General features: G+C 51.3%; 6 protein-coding genes across 6 annotated transcripts; 2 read left to right on the plus strand and 4 right to left on the minus strand.

Annotated features, from left to right (window-relative positions):
* Nucleotides 1–136: 136 nt before the first annotated feature.
* On the minus strand, nucleotides 137–2,079 carry M431DRAFT_507702 (hypothetical protein). The gene is made up of 3 exons (XM_024919006.1): nucleotides 1,459–2,079; nucleotides 566–1,374; nucleotides 137–486 (listed from the first exon to the last, which is right to left on the minus strand). The coding sequence occupies exons 1-3, from the start codon at nucleotides 1,906–1,908 to the stop codon at nucleotides 288–290; spliced, it is 1,458 nt and encodes a 485-aa protein (XP_024775713.1). The 5' UTR covers nucleotides 1,909–2,079; the 3' UTR covers nucleotides 137–287.
* Nucleotides 2,080–2,283: 204 nt separating this feature from the next.
* On the plus strand, nucleotides 2,284–4,072 carry M431DRAFT_507703 (hypothetical protein). The gene has a single exon (XM_024919007.1). The coding sequence runs from the start codon at nucleotides 2,749–2,751 to the stop codon at nucleotides 3,877–3,879; it is 1,131 nt and encodes a 376-aa protein (XP_024775714.1). The 5' UTR covers nucleotides 2,284–2,748; the 3' UTR covers nucleotides 3,880–4,072.
* A 56-nt stretch (nucleotides 4,073–4,128) lies between these two features.
* On the minus strand, nucleotides 4,129–5,235 carry M431DRAFT_481496 (hypothetical protein; the record flags this gene model as incomplete). Its single annotated transcript, XM_024915960.1, has 2 exons — nucleotides 4,129–4,732; nucleotides 4,790–5,235. 2 exons carry the CDS (start codon nucleotides 5,233–5,235, stop codon nucleotides 4,129–4,131), a joined length of 1,050 nt encoding a protein of 349 aa, XP_024775715.1.
* Nucleotides 5,236–6,529: 1,294 nt separating this feature from the next.
* Nucleotides 6,530–7,597, plus strand: M431DRAFT_494474 (hypothetical protein; the record flags this gene model as incomplete). Its single annotated transcript, XM_024917252.1, has 1 exon — nucleotides 6,530–7,597. One exon carries the CDS (start codon nucleotides 6,530–6,532, stop codon nucleotides 7,595–7,597), a length of 1,068 nt encoding a protein of 355 aa, XP_024775716.1.
* Nucleotides 7,598–7,665: 68 nt separating this feature from the next.
* M431DRAFT_114615 (hypothetical protein) lies at nucleotides 7,666–10,089 on the minus strand (the record flags this gene model as incomplete). The annotated part of the gene is made up of 2 exons (XM_024911909.1): nucleotides 7,666–8,733; nucleotides 9,307–10,089. 2 exons carry the CDS (start codon nucleotides 10,087–10,089, stop codon nucleotides 7,819–7,821), a joined length of 1,698 nt encoding a protein of 565 aa, XP_024775717.1. The 3' UTR covers nucleotides 7,666–7,818.
* Nucleotides 10,090–10,367: 278 nt separating this feature from the next.
* Nucleotides 10,368–11,994, minus strand: M431DRAFT_415913 (hypothetical protein). The gene has a single exon (XM_024914976.1). The coding sequence runs from the start codon at nucleotides 11,739–11,741 to the stop codon at nucleotides 10,647–10,649; it is 1,095 nt and encodes a 364-aa protein (XP_024775718.1). The 5' UTR covers nucleotides 11,742–11,994; the 3' UTR covers nucleotides 10,368–10,646.
* Between the last annotated feature and the right edge of the window lie 241 nt (nucleotides 11,995–12,235).

Here is a 12,235-nt window from a genome sequence, read left to right on the forward strand (position 1 = left end):
TTTTATCGCGTGGGTGGATAGAGAATAATATAGTAGAAAATGATAGACGTCTTATAAAAAAGAACTGGGTGATGTGCATTTACGGCTAAACATTTCACGTCATCCAGTGAACCCTTTTTTTTTTTTTTTTTTTTTTATTTATTCTTTGTGTCTGTTTTGATTCTTTGTTTGTTTTATCTATTGCATCACGACTCTGTATAAACGAGTACGATACAATTCATGGGCAACTTGCAGTATGACGTAGCCCTTTCTTCCTCTTTAAGTCATTCATTACTCCCATACTACGCTCATGCCCTCTCGCTGCCCCTTAGTCTGACAGCCTGGCCGTACTTTTGCAGCTTCGTAATCAACTGATCGCCCTGACGAACAACGTCCTGGTACTGCTTGTTCTTGTCGTCGGGACGGTTGGTCTCAATGACGCCCTTGCCGGTGACGCGGTCAATGGTGCAAGGGATACGTCCAGCAGCGATGAATCGAGCCAGATCGCTAATATCAAACATTCATTAGTAACATTCATCAACGACTGTAAAAACTGCAAGAAACATGTGTGTGTGTGTAAACTCACCGGTCCAAAAAGTCGACTGTGACGCCAAAGTCGTTGGCCATGCTTTCTAATCCGACGACGCGGTAGCTCTGCAGCAGCTGCTGGTATGCGCGCAGGCGCATCTCGCGGATGAACCAGCTCTTGTGCTCATGCAGGTAGCGATCATGGTTGAGGAACTGCTCCTCAACAGAAGCGAGGGACTGGAAAAAGGTCTTGTAGTTGCCATTGTACAGGCTGCTGACGAGCAGGGCGAGCGGGCTAAAGTCAATGGCCATCTCCGCCTCGGGCTGGTCGGTGCTGGTACCCAGGGTCGTCAGGTTGACCGCCGTGGTGGCCGCCGCCTTGGGGAGCTTATCGCCCATGGAGTCGTCGGCGCCGGGGCCAGCACTCAGAGCGCCGCTGAGGGCCAGCAGCTTGTCCTCGCCGTCGCCCATGATGGCCTTGATCTCGGGGGCGTCGACGACCTTTGACTTGAAGTCAACCCGCTTGAGGGAGACGGAGCCCGTGAGGACCGAGTAGACGACGAGGTTGGAGTAGGTGCAGAGTTCGTAGCTGGTGAATGTGGAGAGGGAGTCGAGCAGCAGCGGCGCGGCGGTGTTGTATGCGCGGACGGTGATGAGGTGCAGGCCCTCGTAGGCCTTGAGGCGGTTGCGGCGGTCCCAGTCGCCGCCCGTCTCGACGAGCGTCTTGGCTCGCTCGACCTGCTTCTTGACGAGGGGCTTGTCGCCGTAGAAGAGCCCCATGCGTATTATGGCCAGCACCAGGTCGATCTTGGTGCCCAGGATGCCCGTCTTTTCGAACAAGCTCTCAAACTCGGCAATTGCTTTGTCCTGCGTAGAATAACGTTAGATTCAGCTCACCTCAGCTCGACAAACCCCCCATCTATGAGAGCATCATGATATATATAATCGCACCTTGTCGCCCACTCGAGCCCAAAAGTCGGCTCGCTTGCCCTTGGCCGCCATGACCTCTGTGTCACCGGCCTGTTCCTCAGCCTCGTCCTGCTCCTTCTGGAAGTCGGCCAGCTCCTTGTCGTTGTCCTCCTTCAGCTTGGTGTATAGGTCCTCGTCCCACGGCAGGTTGACGGCCCCCGTCGCAGCCTTGGTCGCCACCATGCTGGATTTCCGGCTGGGAGGCTTGCCCGGTGCTGAGGAGCTGCTCTCGCCCACGGCGTTCAGGATGCCCTCGATGGGGTGGGCCAAGTAGCGGTAGAAGGGCGCCATCTTGTCCTGGGCGATGGCGTCTTGCAGAGCCTTGACGGCGGCCAGCTGGGACTGTTTGGACGCATAGCCGTTTGTGAGGGTGAAGACGTGCTGGGACAGCGGCAGCAGAGGCCACTTGACGTACTGGGGATCTGCGCCCATGGTAACGGTGACGGCAGCTGTATCGGGGGATGCTGGATGTTGGATTGGGAGTCAAGCTGTCGGGGAATCGAGTCGTCGAGGTCGAGAGGGAGTGACTTTGGTATGATCGAGAACGAAGACGGATGACGGAGTTGGTGTTTCTACCTTGTTCGAGCTTCCCGCAAGGCCAGCACTAGGGCGCTTGAAGCCTAGCGAGCTGCTGGCCTGGGCGCAAGGCTTCAGCAGGACACGCACCACTGCAAGTACAGTACAGACGCTGCTGTGTGGATTACCTCATCTGCCCCTCAATTGATAGGCCATAGCCTACCCTGGAGTTGGAACAAGAAAACCGGGGACGAGATGCTCAGCTCAATGCTAACCTACAGACATTGTCTCTCTAATAACTTCAACTTCTCAATTGCCTCAATATCCATCTCACGGCGCAGATACGGTAAAGATGCCGAGCTTTACCTTCACATGACCAATTCGTGGGTAATCAGCATCTACTTTTAGCTCCTCTGCTTCCATGCAAGGCGCCTCGCTATTCAGCCTCACTGTCACATCCCTGCCCACCAGTCAGCTTCTTATATATGTACATTCCCATGCCATTCAATTGGCCCAGAAGTACTCGTATATCAATCCAGACCTGTACGATATCTCTTTTGACCTGACCTGATCCTTGTCCGCCATGTTTGCCGCCTAGTCGTCTCCAATATCTGTCCTTGTTATCGGTTACACCCATCTGCTCCGTATACTATTTCGTCCCTACCTATATATACGAGAGCCTACTCCGCACTACATCACCCTGTTCATCATCCATACCATCTCCCCCCCTCGACAGCACCAAAACCAACAGTCACCATGGTCAAATTCTCTCAGCTCCCCTATGAACTCCGTGAAAAGATATGGCTGGATACCATAGAGCCTCGCCTCGTCGGTCTCATTCCCTGTCTAGTCAGCAAAGGCCGATGGAGTTTGAAAAGCACAGCTCGTCCTCCCGTGGCCCTGCGAGTCAACGCAGAGTCTCGCCGTATCGTGAGCAAATACTACAAAATCCTGGAAACTCACAGCGTTGAAAATCACAAGACCACCATCTACTCTGGGGAATTTGTTGCTCTGGATGTATCGCCGCACATCTTGTTCAACTTTGACATCGATACTCTTCACTTTGCCGACACGGCTCCTCCCGATAAACCTCTGCCAGATGTCGAGGCGAGGATAAAGCCGAAAATTCCCACCAATGCCCTGGATCTTCTTATCCTCAAAGAGTCCTTGGACGCGTTTCAAGGGCCTGGGTTTAGGCTAATGCTCAACGCATATGAACGCCTCCAGGACTGGCCCTATCTCCTCGAGGCAAAGGACGTCAGCCATGATTCCATTCGCAGCGGAGATCCGACGCTGCTCAACTGGACTCACATCCATTACGTGCGCCTTGACTTTAACATCTTTCTGTCGGATCTCGCCATCTGGTGGGGGTTCATGCATCCGTTTGTTCTGTGGATGCAGCAGGCCGTAACGCATGTCGAGGCCCCTGACGACCCAATAAGGAGCTACGACCTCGTCATGGTCAACGGCCGAGGCGACAAGCGGAAGCTGCAGAAAACATTCCGCCTCGCACTCCGTCCAGAGAAGGAGGCCGATGCAGCATATCAATCCCTGTCTCCTATTGAGCAGCTGGAGCAATACGGTGCAGTAGTCTTCGAGGAGGTACTGCCTACGCCCGAAGGCAAGGCCATTCTCTTCGAAGTTGTCGATCCTCTCATTGGAGGCGAGGCCATTGCCAAGTGGAAGCAGTTCTCTATAGATCAGAGGGCTAGGAGATCGCCTCATCTCACTGTTCTCCCGAGAACGACAGATTTTGGGGCAGACATGGCAGTGTTGTGGTACATGGCCAAAGGGAGACGGGGACTGGCTCACGGTGAGATGTCTCCTGTCCATGGTCTGTGCCTTGCAGATTATGGAAGAGATGGTGGCTTCCGCGGCAAGATTTGACATATTTTTTCCTTTTCTCATTTACCGCTGTTATGGCAGGTTTTGGACAAATTTGGGAATGCAAGGAGCGGGTTATATGGTTTACATGTAAGGTTGAAGATGAGCTGAGGCTCTCTCAACTCTTCGTTTTAATGACTGTTATGATACGAACGCGAATGAAAAACTATCTAGATAATTGAATATTCTCTGGGCAACATATTCATTCCATCATGTTTCCGCCGCCAATATCTCGACAAACGTTCCACGTCGTCAAGCAAGATCCTCGAACCGGGTTGCTGGATTGATCAGGAACCCGTCTAGAGATAGCATGTTGTAGCGCCCATGCTCATCGTCACCAATTGGGACGGCAGGGGGCTCATTTGCAAGCCGTCTGGTGAAGCCATGAGAAAGCAGTAAGCCTGTGATCCTCGCCAGCTTGATGGCTTGTATCTTGTCCTCCGCCAAGCCTCCCACCTCCTCCGTGAAAACGTCCCAAAATGTATTCTGTAAGTCGGCGTAATCTTGATAACGTGACCAGCCGTCCCGAAGATGGAGCTTGCCTGCAAAGGCTTGCAGAGTGTCAAGGTTTAGCCCAAACGGGCAGATCTCAGCTTCTGCCCAGTCAATGACGCCAACCAGGTGACATGACGTCTCGTCGACCATGATGTTGCAGGTGCTCAAGTCTTGGTGGAGAAGTACCATTGGTAAGGACAGAACGTCATCCATCGACCTGATACAATGCTCGATTATGGCATGGAATCGACTTGGCAAGGCAGAGAGCAAAAGTCCTAGCTCTTTGGTATATGTCTGACCTAGTTGGTCTCGATACGCAGAGTCGACTCTCTGGGGAGTTTTCCACGAGATTGCAAAGAAACTACAGGCCATCAGCTAAACAACATCCCTATAAACGTCTAACTTGAGGTTTACGAACCGTGCTATATCTATCATAAAGGTCTTGCGCCGGGTAAAGTTTTCTTGCGAGTTCTCGGGAAAGCCATGTGCCAAGATGAAGTCTAAGTGGGCGATTCCCTGTATACGGCACATCACGTATACATAAAGAGACTCTTTCCCTTCGATATTATCCCCCATTTCGCCTTTGAATGAGACCTTCGGCGCTAGAGCTCCGTATATCTTGCGTGCCAGTGCGGTAGTCTCGGTCTTGAGCTTTAGGGACTTGAGCCGGAATTGGACGACATATTCAAGGTCAGGCCCAGCATAGACAGAATAGCTACAGGCGCCCTGCGCTTCGACAGGGACGATGCTGCCTCCGACGAGTTCTATTGCTCGAGCGTCGCATGCAGAACGGGCTGCTGAGGTCTTCGTAAAGAAGCCGGTAATCGCTTCGTCATTGTCATATTCCGAATAGGAGATGGTCATGGTGCAATGAATCGTTGAAGTCGTTCGTAATAGGATAGGACAGTGGAGTTGAGATATCAGCGAGGGTTAGGTTTTTGGAAAGTGAAGAGAGCATCACGACATCTGTTTGCTTGTCCGTGCCCCAGGCTGACAAACATTCGATGCGTCCGAGCTCCCATGTTGAGCTATGTGACTTGGCCCTTTTCTTTATCAAGCCGAGCCATCTTTTGTGTTTCGTCTTTAATGTAGTCTTATTCCCATCTCCCTCTGTGTGGTCAAGGTACCACGGCAAAGCTTGTTCCCATCACCTCGCCGACGAGATGACCATTCTCTCGCTGAGACGACTAGTCGACATAGGGTAGTGGAATAGGGGTTCGGATGGAAAGGGGAAATAAGAGGACGGGCATCTCGAGCCGAATCAATGGCTTGTGTCCTATACATTCGATGAAGCCTTGCTACATGTAGTCTCGTAACTCATTAAGGAATATAAACCTAGATCTTCTCGTTTCTACCAACCACCACATATGGAAACTAATGTACCCTCCGTATCTTGCTTACACGAAGATTCAAGGTCGCTTTGTATTCGGTGAAACGCTCCGTCATGGTCTTGCGACATTGGGCTGGGAAAAACATATCGCCTCTTTACAAGATATGAATGTTTTCATTACATCCGGTGACTCTTCATGTAAATAGATAATGGGTAACTTATCATTAAAGAGCTATAAGGAGTACATTATGTTGCATCCTTATCTTCAGGGGTAAAGTTCTAGCGAGGCTGCTGCAAGCTTCCACCACAGACGCCTCAACGGCCGTTTGCTTTATGTTCGCCCACACTCTTTGCAAACAGAGCCTCAGCCAGCGAAATAACTTTGTGCAGGAAAAATTAAATAAACGATAAACAAAACAGTGAATCACATAAACAAACAAACGGCTGCCCACGTGACCTTTCTCGCCTACTATATAACACATCCCTCCCTCCCCTGCCTGCTCTTCAAACTTTCTCCCACACAACACACTCTTCATTTTCAAACCGTAAGTGACTACTTCTGGAGTTTTTTTCGTTTCTCAAACCTGGAACTATTGTAATAATCTCAATTAGATTCAGATAACAGAGATTATTCGAACATTCATCATGGAAGGCAGCCGACGGCGCCTCAATACCAGCTCTGAGATCTACCCTACGTCGCCAAGGCTTGAGAAAGATATATCTGATAACCTCACCCTTCTTTCTCTTTTGGATGCCAGTGCTGGAGAAAGCTCGGCAAACAATCCTCAGGTTCTTGGCCTCGCCGGTCGGGAGTTGGAGCTTCACCGAATGCTCTCCCTGCGAAGTCAGATTTCGACTACTTCTTCCGACGCACAGCGTCATACTGCTGCCCAATCTCGGAGCGAGCCCACGTTTCGAAAAATCGGTGCTGGCGCTTGCGGTGCTGTCTTTGGGCAAGATGGTAAATCCATTGTCATCAAATTAGCCAAGACAGACGATGAGCTGTCACTCTGGAATGATTACCACAAGCACACCTCCATCGCAGAGCAGTTTCGCAAATGGGAATTCAAGGATGTCAGAATCCCAGAATGCTACTACTTTGTTCCAAAGGATGACCCTCACTATTTCCGCCAGAATCCAGAGCTAGCTCAGGCAGCTAGAGAAGTATGCCATCTCCCTACCAGCGCCCTAGTCACCGAGCGCATCCTGCCACTCCCAAAGGATACTCGCATTCACTTGATTGAGAAGTACTGTGCGCCACGAATCAAAGCGGCTGCTCTTGGAGATGAGGCGAACAAGGATTGTTTGGTGAGAGTGTATCTTGGTTCAATGCAAGGCAAAAGCGGAGGAATGTTCTTCTCTCTGCGAAATTTCAAGATGCACCTCAACCAGATCGTGGACCTCCAGTTGGACGTCACGGCAATGGCTGGTAGGATGGGCATTGCCATGGCGATTATGCATTGGGCCGCCAAAACAGACGCACGCGATATCGAATTTGTTCTCGGCAGCTCTTCTAGCAAGGCCACAGCTCAACTGAGTGCACAAGATATTGCAAGGCTTCCAGGCCCAGTATACACCGGTCCACACTCATACGTCAACGAGGATTTCTTTTCTCGAATTACCGATCTCTGGGTCCTGGATTTCAACCAAGTTCAGCCCATCACAATGGATGAAGCTGGCGTTGCAAAGGCCATTGAAGCGGCCAAGGTCAACGATCCATATCTTCCAAAGCCTCTTGGAGCGTCTCAAATCGAGAAGCAAGCCTGGAATACTTTCGCTTCCAACTACATCACTGCGGCCGACGCCATTCTTGGAGACGAAGGCGACCAGAATTTGATGATATTGCCACGAATGTTTATTCGTGGGCTTATCGATTTGCAGGAAAGAAAGAAGTAGAGCAAAGGTGATAATGGGCATGGATACGATAGATACGATTATGAGAATAGATGTTAGAGCACTAGGGTGATCTCTTAGGTAGTACCGGTGTATTAATACGAATCATTACGGCATGCATATGTTTCCACCGCAAATAGCACATCTGCTATGTCTAGTGAACATAAATGTGATATTTAGGTCATCCATCATTTCCCCAACTCGCCCCTGAATAACCTCCCCCTTCACCCCTGAAGCGAATATCCAACATCACCACTCTCACTCCCCAGCTTCACCAACCTCTCCCTCATCCCCTCCGCCCTCCTCCTCTCCCCCTCCTCCTCCAGCCCCGAGAAATCAACACCGTCAACCCATCCCCCAACCCCATGCTGCAACACGTTCCTCGCCCGTAACTTGCTCCCCCCAACATGTCCCACCGACCCATGCAGCGTCACCCTCTCCTTCTTCGAATCATACACTCCCCGATGCAAAATATTGTTATTGTAAAACGCGATATCGCCCGCCTCAAGCTTCACGACAATCTGCTCCGGAAGCTCCTTTTCAAACGGCCCAGCATTCCGCTCAACATCCGTCCTCGCCCTCCGATGCGACCCCGGCACCAAAACAAGCGACTCATCCTCCCACAGTGCAAAATTATACTGCGCGTGAAACGCCGGCCTACCAAGCCTCTCCATCTCCTCCTCAGCCGACGCCTCCGCCGAAATGTCGTCCCGATGCCACCTCAACTCAAAGTCCTTATCCGGCCTCACCAGCATGTTGAACAGCTCCATCACCAACTCCTCATCCTCACACTGCAGCAACTCCCTCACAATGCTCAGAATCTCCTCCGAAAAGTACAGCGCTGTAAATGTCTCGTGGCCGGGCATCGAAGGCTTCATCAGGTGCTGCACGCCCCAGATGCCCTTTTCCATCGCCTCCTCGTGGTTCCACGGCGGGAACTGTTTGCCTACGGTCCGCACGTGAGGCCATTGGCCGCTGCGGGCGAGCTGCTCTGCTTTAAGGCTGGCGGTGCGGAGGGCCTCGAGTTTCGAGGGGGAGACGATGGATTTGATGACGACGAAGCCGTCGCGCTGGAGATTGGCTAGGTGGGAAGATGTAGTTTGCGCAGGCATGATGTATGTGGTTGTGGCTTGGAGTTGCTGGCGGTTTCTTTCTTTATTTCTTTTATTGTAGATATGATTAGAGAGTTGAAGGCCAGATGCCTCTTGAGAGAAGGTTGAAGATGTATCTACTCTGTAAACATGAGATGTATTGTGCCTTATATCATGGGAATGCGGGGCTGGCTAAATCCTTCTACCGTAAATCGAAGCTCGATTTTTATACGAAGCCCCTCAAGATTCACATGCATTTCCACAACTAGTCCGTTCTATATTCACAACTAAACTCCATTTCCTTCTCCAGCTTTCAGCCACGGCGGCACAGCCTGTAGATCAACATCCCAAAAGAGCAACCAAACATGCCCGACTCAAACCGAACCGAGGCCACCGAATATCGGTTCGATATACTCCGTAGCGATCAAGTAAAAAACCGGGGCAAACATACGATCCTTTCCCTCTATTCTTTCGGGTTTCACACAGTTAAATCGTAGTAGTTCGCTATTTCAAACTCCATAGTTCTGCTCTAAAATAAGTCAAATGCAACGTACCATCCCACCCACCCCCCATCTTTTAATACCCATCCTTCACATCTCACACACTCTCCGGCCACCGCACGATAAATCCCTTAACCGTCTTCTGCACATCCAAATCGCCCGGGTCGTTTTCAAAAAGCGGCTTCTCCAGCTTCTTCTCCAAAACTTGCTCCACCTCGAACCCTGCCTCGCGCGCCACATCGAAAAAGCCCATGTCCAAGTCCTTCTTCCACGGCCTGTACGAGGTGAAGAATACGTAGGCCGCGCTATCTCGCGAAACCTTCATCGTCTCCCTGATTGTCTTGACCAAGGCGCCATGTTCTGAGTGTCGGAAGAGTAGATCTGCGAGAATCAACACATCGAAGCGCTTTTCCGCTGCCGCTGCACTTGAGCTATCTTCATCGGATGAAAGACGGGCAATGAGAGGCACCGGATCTCCACCCCAGACAAACCCAGCCGCATCAATCGCTTTTGCAATGTGGCCCTTTGGCTCTGTGGTTTCATCACACTCATCAATGTTCTTCTGCATGTTCATGACGAGATCCGGATCAGGGAAATCAGTCATGACAACCTTCTTTGCTCCAAGAATGCCAGCCACAAGTGAAGGAAGCCCCGATGCAGCTCCGAGCTCCAAGACAGTCTTGCCTCGTACCCGTGCAGGGTCCTCCTCAAAGTAATCCGATATGATCTTTGCGCCGTTCCATAAATGATGTGCCTCCGTAGGGCTGGAGCCAACCAAGTGCAAAACAACCTCCTTGCCGCTTCCCATGGTGAAAATTTGCTGCGTTGGTGGAGGGGTAGAGGGGTAGTAGTCTTCGGGATCATCCATCAGGCCCCCCGTGCCATAGTCATCGCCCTCTTCCATGATGAAGTGTAATTAGAGAAATGTGCGTATTGCCGAAAGAATAATCAACAGAGTCGGCTTGTCCAGGCTCAAAATAACAAGCAACTAAACAGCCGACTGTATGCCAATTTTCAGCCGTTGTGGTGCGAAAAGCCTGGAGATTTCGCTTTTCCAAACGATTTGGTGGTTCGTGCTGCTATCCAAAACACAATCTAAGAGACCCGTTCTGTGATGTCACAGCTAAGAAATCAGATGTGTTGTGATGTATCAATCTCCAACTTTGATGAGTCCAAGTCGCATCTCTCAATTTTTTGGTGTTGGTGGGGTGAGTTTTGCAAGCGCCGCCCTCACAGTGTGAGATCCAGCCCAAAGACTCACAGCCACCCGTCTTGATAGTTCAGCCGTCCTCAAGGCACGGGTATCAATTGGGTTTCCAGAGATCGTCCTCGATTCGTCGTAACCCTGACAATCTAAGCCATGGTTGAAGCTGAGCATGTAGAGAAGCACATATCTTCAACTCCGGGTCGTTGTAGACAGACAGACGAGGAACCAGCGCCTTCGATACGCCGCATCCATCTTCAAGGCCCAAACCGCTGTCTGGCCAACTCTCTCAGCATACTCACCGTCTCGTCCTCCCTCTCCTGCCACGCCCTCCTCTTCTCCGCAATCTCCTCTCTCCTCGCCCTCTCCATCTCTTCCCGTCGAATCTCCCTCTCCGATTTCCGCCGCTGCTCCTTCTCCTTTGCCTTCTTGTACTCTTCCAAGCTGTCGCCTCCTCCCATCAGCTCGCTATCACGCACTTCTCCACCAGGGCTCTTTTCTCGAAATGACCGCATCTTCTCATTGACCTCTTGTCGCTTCTCAAGCTTTCGCTCGCGGGTGCCCGCCTCGGCGCGAGGGACTAGCTCTTCGAGACGCTCCTTTTGCAGCTTCCGGTCAGCTTTGCGGGCAGCGCGTAATTCTTCCCGATCAGCCTCTCTAGATTCCGCGACAAGCTCATCGCGTATAGCAAGATCATCCTTGGTCGGAATTCCAACGCCAGCTCGACGGCTGCTGGTTGATGCGCCTGGAAGCACAGGGCCGTAGTCCTCATCCTCGTCCTCATCCTCGCTCCCGGAGCTGTCACGATGCCCGACTTCTTCTCGTTCCCGTGGTGCATCTTGCGGCTCTGGCTGTCTCTTGGGTAATGGATCCCGCTCAAGGATCCGCTGGAACATGTCGGGATCGTACCACCCCTCAGCCAGCTCTCCACGATTCCACTTGCCCACGAAGCTCTTCCACCGACCTCGAACCTCCCGATCATCCATGTCTTCGATGTTCCGTTGCTTCTGCAAGCTCAGGTATTCACCAAAGAGCGCCTCAAACGCCCCAAGGTCATCTTTTGAAAGTTGTCGGGCCCCATATGGCAGCGCTACTGCCACTTGGCTCGTCTGTTTGCTTGCACGACTCGACGAGCCATGGTGCCCATCGGAGGAGCGCGGCCTTCGGGGCTCCCTCTCCCTATCTCTCCTTCTGGGTGACCTTCTCCTGCGCTCCCCCGAGTGTCTCTGCGGGCTTCCATCTGGTGACTGAGATCTATTGTCGCGGTGGCGCCGTGAGCCTCCTTCCTGGTGTGAAAGGCGATGACGCGATTCATGTCCGTCGCGTGTCGAAACCCTGGAAGACTGAGGCATGTTGATTACTCCGTGCACTATGTGAGCATGTAATGAGGCAATGCGTCCAATAGGATGCTGACGAGACTCCCAAAAAAGAAGCAGATAGTCAGAATGACCAATCTCAGCTCGTGTCGCAATTATAGCAAATCCGAAAAGCAAGAGGTGCAGTAAGGCTTAGCCAGGTATTGAATGTCTTAGCTCTGAAGCTGAGCCAAAGCGTGAGAACTTTCTTAGTAGAGTAGCACAGTGCGCCCCACAGTCTCCGGCAGTCATGCTTTTCCCCTAGTGGCTGTCAGTCCCTCCCATTGTTAAGGACATGGATTTAACTCTCGTCTTCTATTTGAAGATATTCATACTTTATTTACATAGGCAGATATTCATAGATCCTCATAGATATGGTGTGTAGATACAAGGGGAAGAGATGCGAATTGTAAATTTTGACCCACGTTGGCTACCTAACGACAGAAATACTAGACTGCAATTCAGTTCCAAACACTCCCTTTCTACTGTTT

The sequence above is a fragment of the Trichoderma harzianum genome (genome assembly GCF_003025095.1).
Source record: "Trichoderma harzianum CBS 226.95 unplaced genomic scaffold M431scaffold_5, whole genome shotgun sequence".
Lineage (NCBI taxonomy): Eukaryota > Fungi > Ascomycota > Sordariomycetes > Hypocreales > Hypocreaceae > Trichoderma > Trichoderma harzianum.

Coding starts and splice junctions, on each gene's coding strand:
- M431DRAFT_507702 (XM_024919006.1), bottom strand. CDS start 1,908: ATGGGCGCAGATCCCCAGTACGTCAAGTGGCCTCTGCTGCCGCTGTCC. Junction 1,375..1,458: donor GGGCTCGAGTGGGCGACAAG/GTGCGATTATAT, acceptor TATTCTACGCAG/GACAAAGCAATTGCCGAGTT. Junction 487..565: donor ACAGTCGACTTTTTGGACCG/GTGAGTTTACAC, acceptor GTTTGATATTAG/CGATCTGGCTCGATTCATCG.
- M431DRAFT_507703 (XM_024919007.1), top strand. CDS start 2,749: ATGGTCAAATTCTCTCAGCTCCCCTATGAACTCCGTGAAAAGATATGG.
- M431DRAFT_415913 (XM_024914976.1), bottom strand. CDS start 11,741: ATGCCTCAGTCTTCCAGGGTTTCGACACGCGACGGACATGAATCGCGT.